We start from the raw sequence: 13687 nt of genomic DNA, 5'->3' as shown, positions 1-13687 counted from the left end.
CTTTCTTTGCCTTATACAAATAAAAGCAACACATAGAAATATTGTTAAGGGAGAATGAACTGCTAAATCTATCTGCTACTCACATTCCACTTCCAGATAGGCCCTTGTGACAGCTTCCCCGTGGATATTGACAGCCACACAGCGGTATTCACCAGCGTCTTGGGGGAAGACCTCAGCAATCAGAAGGGTGCATGCCCCAGACTCCAAATCGTAGGAAATGCTGAAGTCCTGATTCTCTGCAATAGGCTTGTCGTCGTGGAACCATGAAATGTCTGGCATAGGGTTGCCAGTCACTTCACAGCGAAACTTGACCTCTTCTCCATCCATGACTTTGAGTGACATGAGCCCCCAGGTGAATTCTGGAGCCTTGCCTTCCACTGTCTCGGGTACCTCCAGCACCTAGAAAATAACACCACAGACCACTGAGCTGATGTACATACACATATTAATAATAATGATCTACTTTAGAATAACCTTTATGTTATCTTTCCTACCTGCACGGGCAATAAAAGACACACAGAGGAAATTTTCTGTACAACAAGTTTTATTTTTATTTTTATTATAAGAACCTTTTCTAATTCCTATTAACTCGATGTTCTTTAACTATATTTATAAATAAATGCATATTGTAAAGCAGTATGCATTGTTAGCAGTGTTCAAATGTCGAAGCTGCTTTTCCCAGTTTTACCTAAGAGACCGACTGTATATTGTGTTATTGTATTTGTCAGACTTGATTGTACCAAGTCCCTACACATGTTGTAATGCGCTTAGAGCCAAATATTTTTGTTTTTTGTAAGGGATAGGCGCACTATAAATACACTTTATTATTTATTACTATTATTACAATTTCTCTTCCCCCGTCGCGATATAACCTTGAACGGTTGAAAACACCAAATAAAGAAAGAAAGAAAGAAAGAAAGAAAGAAAGAAATTTCTCTTCCAGTTCTTTTCATTCAGATTAGCGAGTGTTCTGGAGAAGTCTCTTCAAGCAAAATAGGAACAACATGAACTCGGAACACATGGTCCTGCTGGTGGTTCCTTTAAATTCAAAGAGCACTTACAGACTAATAACTTTCTGAAAATTGTTCACAAATCTTTCACTAAGCGAGTTATTGTTTGCTGGTAAACTGACCCTGAGGTGTCCCTTTTTGACTGTGCATTATCTTGTAACAAATGTTATAAACCCCAAAACAGAAAACAAAAGTGGAGCGGATGCAATAAAAAGAGCTTCCCCCTTTTAATTTATTTATGAGCTGGCTTACTTGAAATAATGGCTCACCTGTTCTACTGATGGGGCTGCGACTTCTGTCACGGGCGTTTCTTCAGGTTGCTCTTTCTCTTCAACTTGCAAGTTAAACTGAACCTCCTCCAACTCCTGCTGTTTGCCTTCTATCTGGAAGGTGAGTTCTTCTCGGTGTGTCTCCTCTACTTCCACGTCTTCCGTCTTTGTCACTTCCATCTCAGACTTAAAGGTTGCTGTTTCAATGGAAACTTCTTCAGACACTGGGATTTCGACCTCAGCTACTTCGGGCTGGACCTGCAGGGTGAACTGAATCTCCTCAGACTGGGGCTCTTTGCCAGCAATCTGGAGTTCAATCTCTTCCTTGTGCGTTTCCTTCACCTCCTCAGCTTCAGAGACAATGACCTGTTCCACCTGTGTAGTGGTGACCTCTGGCTCCACTCCTTCTGCTTCAAGTTTGATGTCCAAGGTGACTTCCTCAAACGGGACTTCCTGGACCTGACTGACCTCCGTCTCTGTGACAAAGGTTTCCGTGGTATCTGGAGTTTCGATGATTTCTCGGATTTCAACTTGAGTCTCTTCTTCGGGAGCAGACACCTGGGTCTCTAGTTCAACAGGCTGGTTGTCGATGGTGATCGTCTCTTCAAATGTTTGAGCTTCTTGTTCCTCAGGTTTTTCCTCTGGGACAAGCTCAATCTCCATTTGAACTTCTGAGGGGATCTCTTCAGCTTTGGAGATGATTTCCCTTTCGCTGACAAAAACCTCTTCTGTGGGAGCCTGAGCTTCTGCTTCAGTAACTTCAGTGGTCATCTCAACAGTCAAGACTTCCTCCACACTTTCGACTATGGACTCCTCTGTAGGAGCAGCAACAGGAGCCTCGGCTTCAACTGACTGGGTATCGATGGTGATTGTTTCCTGGAACGTGACTGCCTCTTGGTCTTCAGGATTTTCTTCCGGAACCAGTTCCACTTCCATCTGCACCTCTGTAGGAACTTCTTCCATCTTCTCCATGACTTCCCTCTGAGTTTCGATGACCTCTTCAACTGGGGCGCTGACTTCAACTTCCTCAACCTCAAGGGTTTCTTCAGGAACTTGGACTTCAACAACGTCTTCGACTTTTGATTCCTCAGTGAGAACCTCAGCTAGTTGCTCAGTTTCAAAAGCCTGGGTATCAATGGTGATGGTTTCCTCAAAAGTGGCAGGAGCCTCCTCACTAGGTTTCTCCTCTGGGACAAGCTCGACCTTAAACTGCACTTCTGAAGGAACAACATCAGCTTTTTCAATAACTTCCCTCTCAGTCATGATTGTTTCCTCAACAGGAGCTTTTACTTCTGTCTCTTCCACGTCGGCTGTGGACTCTTCCGGAACAAGGCTGACTTCAATCTGAGCCTCCTCGAACACCTGCTGAGGTTGTTGTACCTCAAACTGAATGGTTTTGGTCTCTTTGACAAGAGTCTGTCTTGTCTCTTCAACAGTTTCTTCAGATGGTCTCGGAGCCTCAGTGGCAGCGGTATCCACGACATCAATTTCCATCTCAGCCTTGGTGACCTTGCCAATGGGTATATCCAGCTCCTGAGGCTGTGGCTGTCGCTGCAGCTGAGTCTCATGGATCTCAATCTCAATGCGCTGGGCAGATTGTCTGCGATGTTCTTCTCTGTGCACCTCAATTGTCTCTGACTTTGTAACAGGGACTTGGAACAGGACTTCTTGTACCTGAGGCTTTCCTTCATGATGGATCTCAATGGTTTCAGAATGACGTTCTTCCGATGGTCTCTCCTCAACAGGGATCTGACGGACCTCGGAGGTTACGACCCGAGTAGCTTCACTCAGCTGTTCAACAACCTGACCCTCCTTGGGGACGCTGACTCTCAGCTCAATAGGCTGCGTCTCCTCAGCTTTGGTCATCATGACTGAAGTCTGTGTGGTGGATGGTCCTTCTGTTACGTCAGTGATCTCTTCTTCTCTCAGCTCTCTGCTGACCTGAGTGTACGTTGTGGTTTGTTGGACAATTGAGGTAGCTGAAGTCGTGACCTTCGGAAGGCCAAACTGAATCTCGAAGGTCGCAGGAGCTCCTGCCTCCACCTGGTGAGTGACGACCTCCTTGACAGTGGTGCGACCATCCACAGGAACCACCTCAGTGGTCTCAGGCTTTTCCTTGCCAATGTCGATCTCAATGGTCTCCTTGTGATGCTCGTCAGACTCCACTTCTACATCCTCCTCTGTTGCTGTAAACGAAGAAAAGTGCACGTCAGTACCTCGCATCAAAATGACATTAAAAAAAAAATCCTATACATTATCTCTATAAGTTCATGCATTTGTCATCTTAAAAACTAGAAACAAAAATTAAAAGCAAGAATGAAATGATACAGTGCTTCGTATCTTGACAGCATCATGTCCAATCTTTAAACTGACTGAAGATGTCTAGATAGAAAAGATTATGATGAATTCTGAATTACTGCATGTACTCCATTGCTCTTAAATGTGTTCATCAGAAATAATTGATTTGTTCTGAAAAGTTAATCAACAGATTTCTTCACACTCCAAATCCCCCAAACACACACAATCAATCAATCAATATGAGGCTTATATCGCGCGTATTCCGAGGGTACAGTTCTAAGCGCAGGGATTTATTTTTATTTTTTATTTTTTTTATTTTATGCAATTTATATCGCGCACATATTCAAGGCGCAGGGATTTATTTATGCCGTGTGAGATGGATTTTTTTTACACAATACATCACGCATTCACATCGACCAGGAGATCGCAGCCATTTCGGCGCATATCCTACTTTTCACGGCCTATTATTCCAAGTCACACGGGTATTTTGGTGGACATTTTTTTATCTATGCCTATACAATTTTGCCAGGAAAGACCCTTTTGTCAATCGTGGGATCTTTAACGTGCACACCCCAATGTAATGTACACGAAGGGACCTCGGTTTTTCGTCTCATCCGAAAGACTAGCACTTGAACCCACCACCTAGGTTAGGAAAGGGGGGAGAAAATTGCTAACGCCCTGACCCAGGGTCGAACTCGCAACCTCTCGCTTCCGAGCGCAAGTGCGTTACCACTCGGCCACCCACACACACACACACACACACAGTGCAACAAGACAGAAACTTACTAATGACAGTGAGTCTGCATGTTGTGATCGACTCTCCAACTTCGTTGAGCGCAATGCAGGTGTATTCTCCGTCATCATCAGGGAACACCTCCACGATGATCAGGGTGCTCTCCCCTTTGTCGTGGTCCACGAAAATCTCAAAGTCGGAGCTGGGTTTCAGAGGGGTTCCGTTCTGGTACCAGGTGATCTGGGGCGATGGCCGGCCAATGAATCGGACAGTCATGGTGACACGCTGTCCGTCCTCCACTGTCATTGGTTGAAGCAGGGTGGTAAACATTGGTGCTATGGGTTCCTCGGCTTGTGGGAGCTCTGTGGGAGCCTCTGGGGCCTCTTCTGGCTTGGGAGCTTCAGCTGCCTCAGTGGGGGCCTCTTCTACAGGCCTCATCTCTTGATCTTTCTCGACATCCTCGCGCTCAATGACTACCTCCGTTCTGTGGATTGCTGTTGAGACAAGAACACACTTTCGGTTTATGAACCTTTATGCTTTTGCTGTTTTGTTTATTGTTCAGGCCTTTGAAAAACATTCATAACTTTTCTCAGGCCATTAATACTTCAAAGACAAGGAACACACCCTACACCAACTGATTGCAAATTTAGAATGGACAAGCTCGAACAAGAAGTGAAGTACAAAATGTAAGTGTAACTTCAGTTTGGGTCGTGGTACCAAAAAAACTTTGAAAAAGAGGTAAAATAACAAGCATGACTAAGCCTTAAACTTGTTGTCTCATGTTTCACACGATGTTCAAGTCTACAGAAGAGCAAAATAAGACAAGAACCCCGTCACCAAATGTTACAAAATTATTCTGTGTACTTACGTGTGACAATGAGCGTTGTCTTGCAGGTGACAGTGCCATGGATATTCTCAGCCTGGCAGACGTATTCTCCTGAGTCTTCTGGAGTGACGTCAACGATGACCAGCACATTGGTACTGCGGTCTTTCTCAATACGGGTGCGCTGGGTGGGTTCTATCTGGACCTCGTTCACAAACCATTTGACTTCTGCTTCTGGCTGTGAGTCCAGTTGTACTTCAAGACTAGATAAAAACAAAAAGCGATGGTGAAAATTTGTCCTCATGAATTATCATCACACACACACACACACACACACACACACATAAAAACTTACATGAAATGCAAGTCCTTACACATTACGCACGCATGCACGCACACACACACACACTCAAGCATTTACTCTCTCTCGCTCTCCCTCTCCCCCCCCCCCCTCCCCCCCTTCCCCCCTCTCTCTCTCTCTATTTCTTTCCCCTTCGCTCACCTGACAGTGCCACCTTCTTCCACTTCAGTGGTAGGCAGCAGTGTCTTGGTGAAGTTGGGAGCTATCTCCATAGTGGTGGTGTGTTGCTCATCCACCAGTCTGACTTCAGGCATCTCTTCTGTGTCCAATGTTTCTGTCACACGTGTGGTAGTTGTCACTGTTTCTGTCACTGTGGTTTCCGAAGTTGTCACCGTCTCGGTCTCCTCCACCACTGAAAGATTATAAAATAGAGATATTAACCTTCTACGAACCACTGTCATAGGCCCACAGATTAAAGACTAATAGGCTAAAGGACTTAAACTTGACAGCTTTGAATGTCTTCAATGCCTCAAGCTGATGCAACAGCACCACTTGACAAAAAGTACAAATTTGTTCCCCTTGTTCTGGCTTTTTTTCTTCCCCTCTTTTCATTGTTTTACATGGACTGGCAGATGAACAAATATACTGCTACTGGCTCACCACCCTCTTAAACATATGTAACGTGGGGCGGAGGTTTATAGCGGAGGTTTACAGACTTTTCAGATCGCTTACATCCCTTTGTTTCCCAGATCTTACAGCAGGGTAATAGATCAACAAACCTTGCACAAGGAGATTTGCAGAAGTCATGGCCTCCCCGAAAGGATTGACGGCGCGGCAGACAACCTCTCCTGCATCCTCAGGGAAGACCTCAGCAATCTCCAAGATGCACACACCAGTGGGAATGTCATAGGTCACCTTGATGTCAGGCCCTGATTCGATGACGATGCTGTTCCTGTACCATGTGACTGACGGGGCTGGTGACCCTATCAGTTTGCAGGTCATGGTCACAGATTCGCCCTCAACCACAACCTGGGGTTGTAGCAGCTCCACAAACTCTGGTGGAATCTCATCAGGGGCCTGCGTGGGCAGGATCTGGGGCTGTTCTTCCACAAGTTCAAACACAGCCTCAAAGACCTCATCTTGTGCAGACTCTTGTGGTGGAGTCTTGGCTCCAGTGATGGGTTTCTCCTGTGACAGCAGAGGGAAAGAAAAGAAAGAAAATCTAGTGTCTTTCATTCAGTGTCAATAGCAAAGATGAAACAGAATGTTTTTGTTTTTTAAAAAAACTGCACCAATATGCACTAAAAAAAGCATATATAATACGTATGAAACAAACAGAACAAAAGAGAAAATAACCTACTTAAAAGGGAATGTTTTTACAATTAAGTGGATCTTACCTCTTCGACAGGAGTGTCAGGGATGACAGTCTTGACCTCTGTTTCCTCCTCATCAACTGGAATAACAAAGGTGACCTCATCAGTCTCCTTGGAGACTTCCTCTACTGTGACCTCCTGCATGAGGACTGGAGCCTCCTCAGGCTTTTTCTCTTCAGGAAACTCAGGAAGCTTACGGTCTCTATCCTGGGACACTTTCTCAATGGGTTCTTCAGCAGCCTCTTCTGTGGGTGTCACTGATTCTGGGATCTGCTCATCCATGTCAACATCCAGAGGGATGATCTCTCGCTCTGGAGATTCTGGGATCTTTTCCGGGACAAGAGCGACCAGCTTGGGTCGTTCGATGACTGTGGGTTCCACGGTCTCTTCCTCCACAGTCTTGACCTCTGTTTCCTCCTTATCAACTGGAATAACAAAGGTTACCTCATCAGTCTCCTTGGAGACTTCCTCCACTGTGACCTCCTGCATGAGGACTGGAGCCTCCTCGGGCTTCTTCTCTTCAGGAAACTCAGGAAGCTTACGGTCTCTCTCCTGGTTCACTTTCGCAATGGGTTCTTCGGCAACCTCTTCTGTGGGTGTCACTGATTCTGGAATATCCTCCTCCATGTCAACATCCAGAGGGATGATATCTCGCTCTGGAGATTCTGGGATCTTGTCCGGGACAAGAGCGACCAGCTTGGGTCGTTCGATGACTCTTGGTTCCACGGTCTCTTCATCCACTTCCTCCTGGGCAGTGTAGTAAGAGTCTGACGTCTCTGTACCGGTCAGGGACTCTGGGATGGGTGACTCGAAGATGGGCGACTCAGCCATGAGCTCCTCTTTGAAAATAGGCTCAGGCTTGGGCTTTTCGACGACGGCTGGTTTGACCTCCTCTGCGGGGGCCTCCGACACAAGGATCACTTCTTCCTGGATTGGTTTCTCCTCAGTCTCCATGGGTTCTGGGGCCAGAGGCATGTCCAGGGTGATGGTGACGTCCTCACCTTCAGGGACCTGGGTGGTCTCCTGGGTCTGAGGTTCAAGCTCCAAGGTGGTCTCCTCCGACTCCATGATGCTTAGGTAGGCAGAGGTGGTGGCCTGGCCAGCCGGGCTCTCGGCAATGCAGATGTACTGACCTTGGTCTTCTGGGAACACCTCAACGATGATCAGGCATATCTGGAAACAAAGTAAAGACATGTGTCAGAATTCTGACAAAACGCTGTATACAGTCCAGCTTCACAGAAAACTTCTGCATTGGAGTATGTAACTGAGAATGCAATAAAGTACCTCCCTGAACAAGAGGAAGCAATCAAAGCAGAAAAATGGTTGGCAAGTCAAAAGAAAAAGACTATTAATCAAATCATTTGTGTTATACAACCACTGATGCCAACTAACCTCGCCAGTCTCCGAGTCATAAGTGATGACAAACTCCTCATCTTCATCGATGTTCTTTGAGTCGTGGAAGAAGGAAATGGTAGGCATGGGAGCGCCAGAGACCCGACAAGTCATCTTGATCTCCTGGCCGTCAATGGCCTGCTTTGTCTCCAGGGGCTCCAGGAACCTGGGTGGCACCATGGCTTCCATCGTGGGTGATGGTTCCACGGTCAGTGAGGTGTCCTTCACTCCGGGCATCTCCTCTTGCAGAGGTTCTGTGAAGGAGAGGAGAAAAACTGTGAATGGGAACCTTTGCACACACATAACATAGGGTTAAGAAATCAGCTCTTAAAAGAAAGAAAAACAAGTCGCGTAAGGCGAAAATACAACATTTAGTCAAGTAGCTGTCGAACTCACAGAATGAAACTGAACGCAATGCAACGCAGCAAGACCGTATACTCGTAGCATCGTCAGTCCACCGCTCATGGCAAAGGCAGTGAAATTGACAAGAAGAGCGGGGTAGTAGTTGCGCTCAGAAGGATAGCACGCTTTTCTGTACCTCTCTTTGTTTTAACTTTCTGAGCGTATTTTCAATCCAAACATATCATATCTATATGTTTTTGGAATCAAGAACCGACAAGGAATAAGATGAAAGTGTTTTTAAATTGATTTCAAAAATTTAATTTTGATAATAATTTTTATATTTTTAATTTTTAGAGCTTGTTTTTAATCCAAATATAACATATTTATATGTTTTTGGAATCAGAAAATGATGGAGAATAAGATGAACGTAAATTTGGATCGTTTTATAAAAAAATAATTTTTTTACAATTTTCAGATTTTTAATGACCAAAGTCATTAATTAATTTTTAAGCCACCAAGCTGACATGCAATACCGAAGTCCGGCCTTCGTCGGAGATTACTTGACCAAAATTTCAACCAATTTGGTTGAAAAATGAGAGCCTGACAGTGCCGCCTCAACTTTCACAAAAAGCCGGATATGACGTCATCAAAGACATTTATCAAAAAAATGAAAAAAACGTCTGAGGATATCATACCCAGGAACTCTCATGTCAAATTTCATAAAGATCGGTCCAGTAGTTTAGTCTGAATCGCTCTACACACACACACAGACAGACAGACACACACACACACATACACCACGACCCTCGTCTCGATTCCCCCAAATATTTTAAAACATTTAGTCAAAACTTGACTAAATGTAAAAAGGGGAAAAAAGAAGAAACAATTGTGAATGGAGGAATGCTGGTATTATACAAGAAAATCATTTTTGCCTGATAACAATTGAGGAAAAGATCTTTTTCACTCCTTGCAACCTCCCAAGGTAAAGGTAAGTAATAAGATTAGCTATGCAAGATCAAAATGTATCAGAAATTGAGTAACCGGATACCATCATACTGCAAGAAGTTGACTTACTTAACAACGATTGCGTTCAGTGTGTACTTTGTTGAGCCAAATGTAACTGACCTTGTACGTAGAGAGTGGTGCTGCTAACAGCCTCTCCCAGCTCGGACACAGCACGGCAAGTGTACTCGCCAGTGTCCTGTGGTCCCACCTCGATGATCAGCAGAGTGCTCTTGCCTTCTTCAAAGCGGATCTCGTAGTGAGGGGATGGCTTGATCTCCATCCCGTTCACAAACCATGTCACCAGTGGGGGTGGGTGAGACTGAATTTGGCATTCCAGTCTAAAAAGCAATGGGTATATCAATTAAAACATACAAAAATCCTCATGGTATGACTTCACTTTCCACATCATTATGTTTCAAGAAATGTTGGGCAAGACTTGTAAAATTCATTTAAATCTGACAATCATTAATTTTATTGAAACATGCAACAACCAAGTTGAAATCATTTTCTGAATACATGTGGCATGACTATTTTTTCCTGTATCCAATTCAATTCCAAACATTCTAACAAACAGATCAAATGGACCTTTGAGATTAAAGATAATGCTACCTAGAAATACTGCATGAATAACTTTGAAATTGTGAGAAAGACACACCACTACAACGTAATTTGTTATGCCAACATCAAAATATTAGTCAAAATTCTGAGAAGTGCAGCTCCAACTTACCTGGCAATACCTCTCTCCCGGACAAAGATCTCCGGTTCCAGCGGTGTGACGACCTGTGGTTTCACCATCTGTGTCACCACCTGTTCTTCACGCTGGATGGTTGTCACCGTTCTGGTCACAGTCATTTCTGTCATCTCTGTCATCTCTGTGTCTGGGATCTCAATCAGCTTCTCTGTGCCTGCAAAAAGCCAACGGTCAAAATAACTAATGGTAACTTAAGTGATATTAAAACTAAGATTTTTTTTTTAAAGAAGCCTGATAAAAAAATTCCAAGTAATAAATGTAGCTAAAGGGGCAGATCTGAAGTATGTCATAGCTTTCTGCAGTCAAAACATTTCCTGTCACAACGCAACTGCACTGCCCTTTAGGTTCAGCCTAACGGACATGTAAACAAATAACAAACAAGAATGGTTAAATCATTGGATTGTGTCATTCAGGACTAAACAAAATAAAAATTAAAACTCCAATGAAAATATCAGCATCGTTAGGTTTATATCTTCATTTGAATTGCTTGCTCAGTAAAGCACAGATCATTCCTTGCTTTTTGTTTTTATATCTTCATTTGAATTGCTTGCTCAGTAAAGCACAAATCGTTCCTTGCTTTTTGTTTTTACATCTTCATTTCAATTGCTTGCTCAGAAAAGCACAGATCGTTCCTTGCTTTTTGTTATCTCGTCCCTCGCAGTCACCAGAGACACTTACCCTTGATGATCAGGGTGGTCTTGCACGTGACCTCTCCCAGTTCATTCTGTACTCTGAGCATGTACTCGCCAGTGTCTCTGGGACCAGCATTGACGATGATGAGCACGATTGTCTTGCCCTCATGCAGGATGCGTGTACGCTCCGTGGGCTGGATTTCAATGCCGTTGATGTACCAGGTATAGCTGGTGATGGGGACTGAGGTCATCTCAGCCTCCATCCTGGAAAGTACACGCACAGTTCATTGTTAGAGACATGTCTGATGTAGTTTTTTAACTGAAGCAATGCTTGACTCTTCAATTGGGTGGCTTGAATGTCTGCAGCTCAAGAGACAGCATATATAATAAATTAGTGCTCGTGCTAATGAATAAAGAATTGAATTGAATAGCTTGAAGCTCTTGGTACAGAATTGATTTGAATAGCTTGAAGATCTTGGTACAGAAAACAAGTGTAATGACTCTGCAATCCTCCCTTGTTTTTCTAAGTGAAACAAAATATAAGATACTACATTGAAGTTTGGAGTGTTGAAGATTTCTGAAATTATAACAGACAAGTATACAAAAGGCAAATCTTTGAGAAGTGAACAAAAACATGATTCTTTTATGGTGCAAAAGTAATCTCAGTTTCATCAACCATTAAGGTCTATGCGTACCTGGCAGTCTGTCCGATCTCAACCTCCTGAACAGGCTGCAGTGGTCTGACAAACTCAGGTGGAGCTCTCTGGGCAACTGTCACATGCAGCTGCTGAGCCAGTTTCTGCACCTCCTCTTCACCTGTTACACACAATGCTGAACCTCGTTACTTCCACATTCTGTAATCACCACTAGCAAAAGTGGTATCACATATAAATATTATTCAGTTTGCACTGATGTTTATTATACACACTGTGACAATGTGACAATCTCGCTCAACTCACACCCTTATTTGCATGCAGAAACAACGCCTTCTTACATACACAAACAACGTCCCCTCCCTCTGCCATCTGCCCACTAATACCATATTTCCCCATACCCCCATTGCCCGTATGCAAACATTAATAACAGGTAGGAAAGATACTTGAGAGATTAGAAAACCCTGTCAGCCACAGTTAGAATATGTAATCAAATTTGGTTTTACCAACTGCCATTGTTATGAGAATTACCAACAACATTAACCATCAGTTATGCATCAGTTTTTATTTTATTTCAAAACCTGATGCCATTCAGTTGTACAATGTTTGTGAAGTTTACACTTTGTATGCTCAGGGATGAGCTCTTGCATACAGAATGTGGGTGTAAAGTTATAAATAGGTAGTGGCTACTAGCTATGCACCAGTGATGATATATATACACAGTATGAATGTGCTGTATGCCACATTCCTTCCTCCTCCCCACCTCACCTCACACCACCACTTCTCATTGTACGAAAAATGCTCTGTTATTCTTAGATCAACATCACTGGTTCCCCATGCATTTAGTTAAAGTGCAATTACAAAAAATACAGAGGGTGTGATAAAACAAAGTTAGCCTTTCATAAAAAGCTTTTCCAAGTAGAAAAAATATCCCACATATATATATAATGAATACAAATACAATTAAAAAATACTCTTTTCATGTCCAAACTGACTGGGAGATGTATTTCATGGAGTGAACAATGAAGCAAAACTATATGTAACAGAAACTGTGTGAATCTTTCGTTGATGCATGAATGAAAAAATATCAGACACAAAGCATGAATGTATGTCCAGTATGCAAGACAAATGAGAAAACAAAACATAAACAAGGTAGATGAGCAGACATTTAACAGAAAAACACAAGTTGAAAGCCATTTAAAAGGAAAAGGGGCATGCAGTCCATTAGTCAAATGCACACCCCATGAATTGTTAAAGACCACAAGTTCTGTCACTTCTTTGCTGTTTCATATGTGGTTATTTCTTTGGGGATTTTTATTTTTAGTAATAAAAACTAATATCCACATTAATTATCATTAAAAGCACAAAGCCCAGTTCAGTTTACCGTAGGATAGTTAACCATTTGAAAAGAAAAAGGAATTTAACTTCGGTAAGAGTTCATCACTTATGAATCATTGATTACAATACAGCAGCCTATGAAATTGTATCTTCTGAAACATTTGGAATTTAATTTGCAAAAAAGAAAACACGTTCACTGGCAGTCATACTATTCGTTCAGAAAATAATTTTATCCTAGAACCCTAGCTTGTATACAAAAATCCCCTGACACCTTTCACCCATAACCACATGCATAAATTTGCCCTTTTCCAGCCCTCTCCTCAATTCTTGAATAAATATATGAATGCGTGCGCAGGCATAAAGAGGGGACAGACTGAGAGAAGTTATGTTAAACTGAAGAGTAAAAGAGATGGATTACTCACAAGCTGGGTTACTCACAGGTGGGCCGGGTTACTCATGCAGACTGGGCGATCATGCGGCCTCAGGGTCAGTATGCATGGGGTGGTCAGACATGGGTGTGTGGGTGAGTAGGGCGGAACCAGTGAGTGGGCAAGCATGCTCACTGCTTCAAGAGAGCTCACCGACAGTGCATGCATGCTGCTTCTTTCTCCCTTTCTTCATTCGTTGCCAGCACATGCATTATCTGACCTCACCAAATCCACTAGCTGGAGAAATGTGTGTGGGGGCGATGGTAGACTGGAGAAAGCATTCAGTCGAAGGAAGATGACTTGTTCACTTGACAGTTCCAAGGCATCGTGCATGTCCGC

At 43.4% G+C, this 13687-nt stretch overlaps 1 protein-coding gene across 1 annotated transcript in view; it reads right to left on the bottom strand.

The window, feature by feature from the left end:
* The window catches only part of LOC138959774 (titin-like), a 533368-nt gene that overhangs the window by 374040 nt on the left and 145641 nt on the right, over nt 1-13687 (bottom strand). Inside the window, exons 102-113 of the mRNA XM_070331384.1 lie at nt 11625-11745; nt 10976-11193; nt 10274-10451; nt 9667-9884; nt 8200-8453; nt 6832-7980; nt 6214-6622; nt 5636-5846; nt 5179-5396; nt 4364-4804; nt 1280-3465; nt 84-399 (exon numbers count right to left, since the gene is read on the bottom strand). Coding sequence (XP_070187485.1) covers nt 84-399; nt 1280-3465; nt 4364-4804; nt 5179-5396; nt 5636-5846; nt 6214-6622; nt 6832-7980; nt 8200-8453; nt 9667-9884; nt 10274-10451; nt 10976-11193; nt 11625-11745 — 5919 coding nt within the window. The remainder of the gene's footprint in view (nt 1-83; nt 400-1279; nt 3466-4363; nt 4805-5178; nt 5397-5635; nt 5847-6213; nt 6623-6831; nt 7981-8199; nt 8454-9666; nt 9885-10273; nt 10452-10975; nt 11194-11624; nt 11746-13687) is intronic.

The sequence above is a fragment of the Littorina saxatilis genome, linkage group LG2 (assembly GCF_037325665.1).
Source record: "Littorina saxatilis isolate snail1 linkage group LG2, US_GU_Lsax_2.0, whole genome shotgun sequence".
In the NCBI taxonomy this organism is placed as follows: Eukaryota; Metazoa; Mollusca; class Gastropoda; order Littorinimorpha; family Littorinidae; genus Littorina; species Littorina saxatilis.
This window is presented reverse-complemented; position numbering and strand designations above follow the sequence as displayed.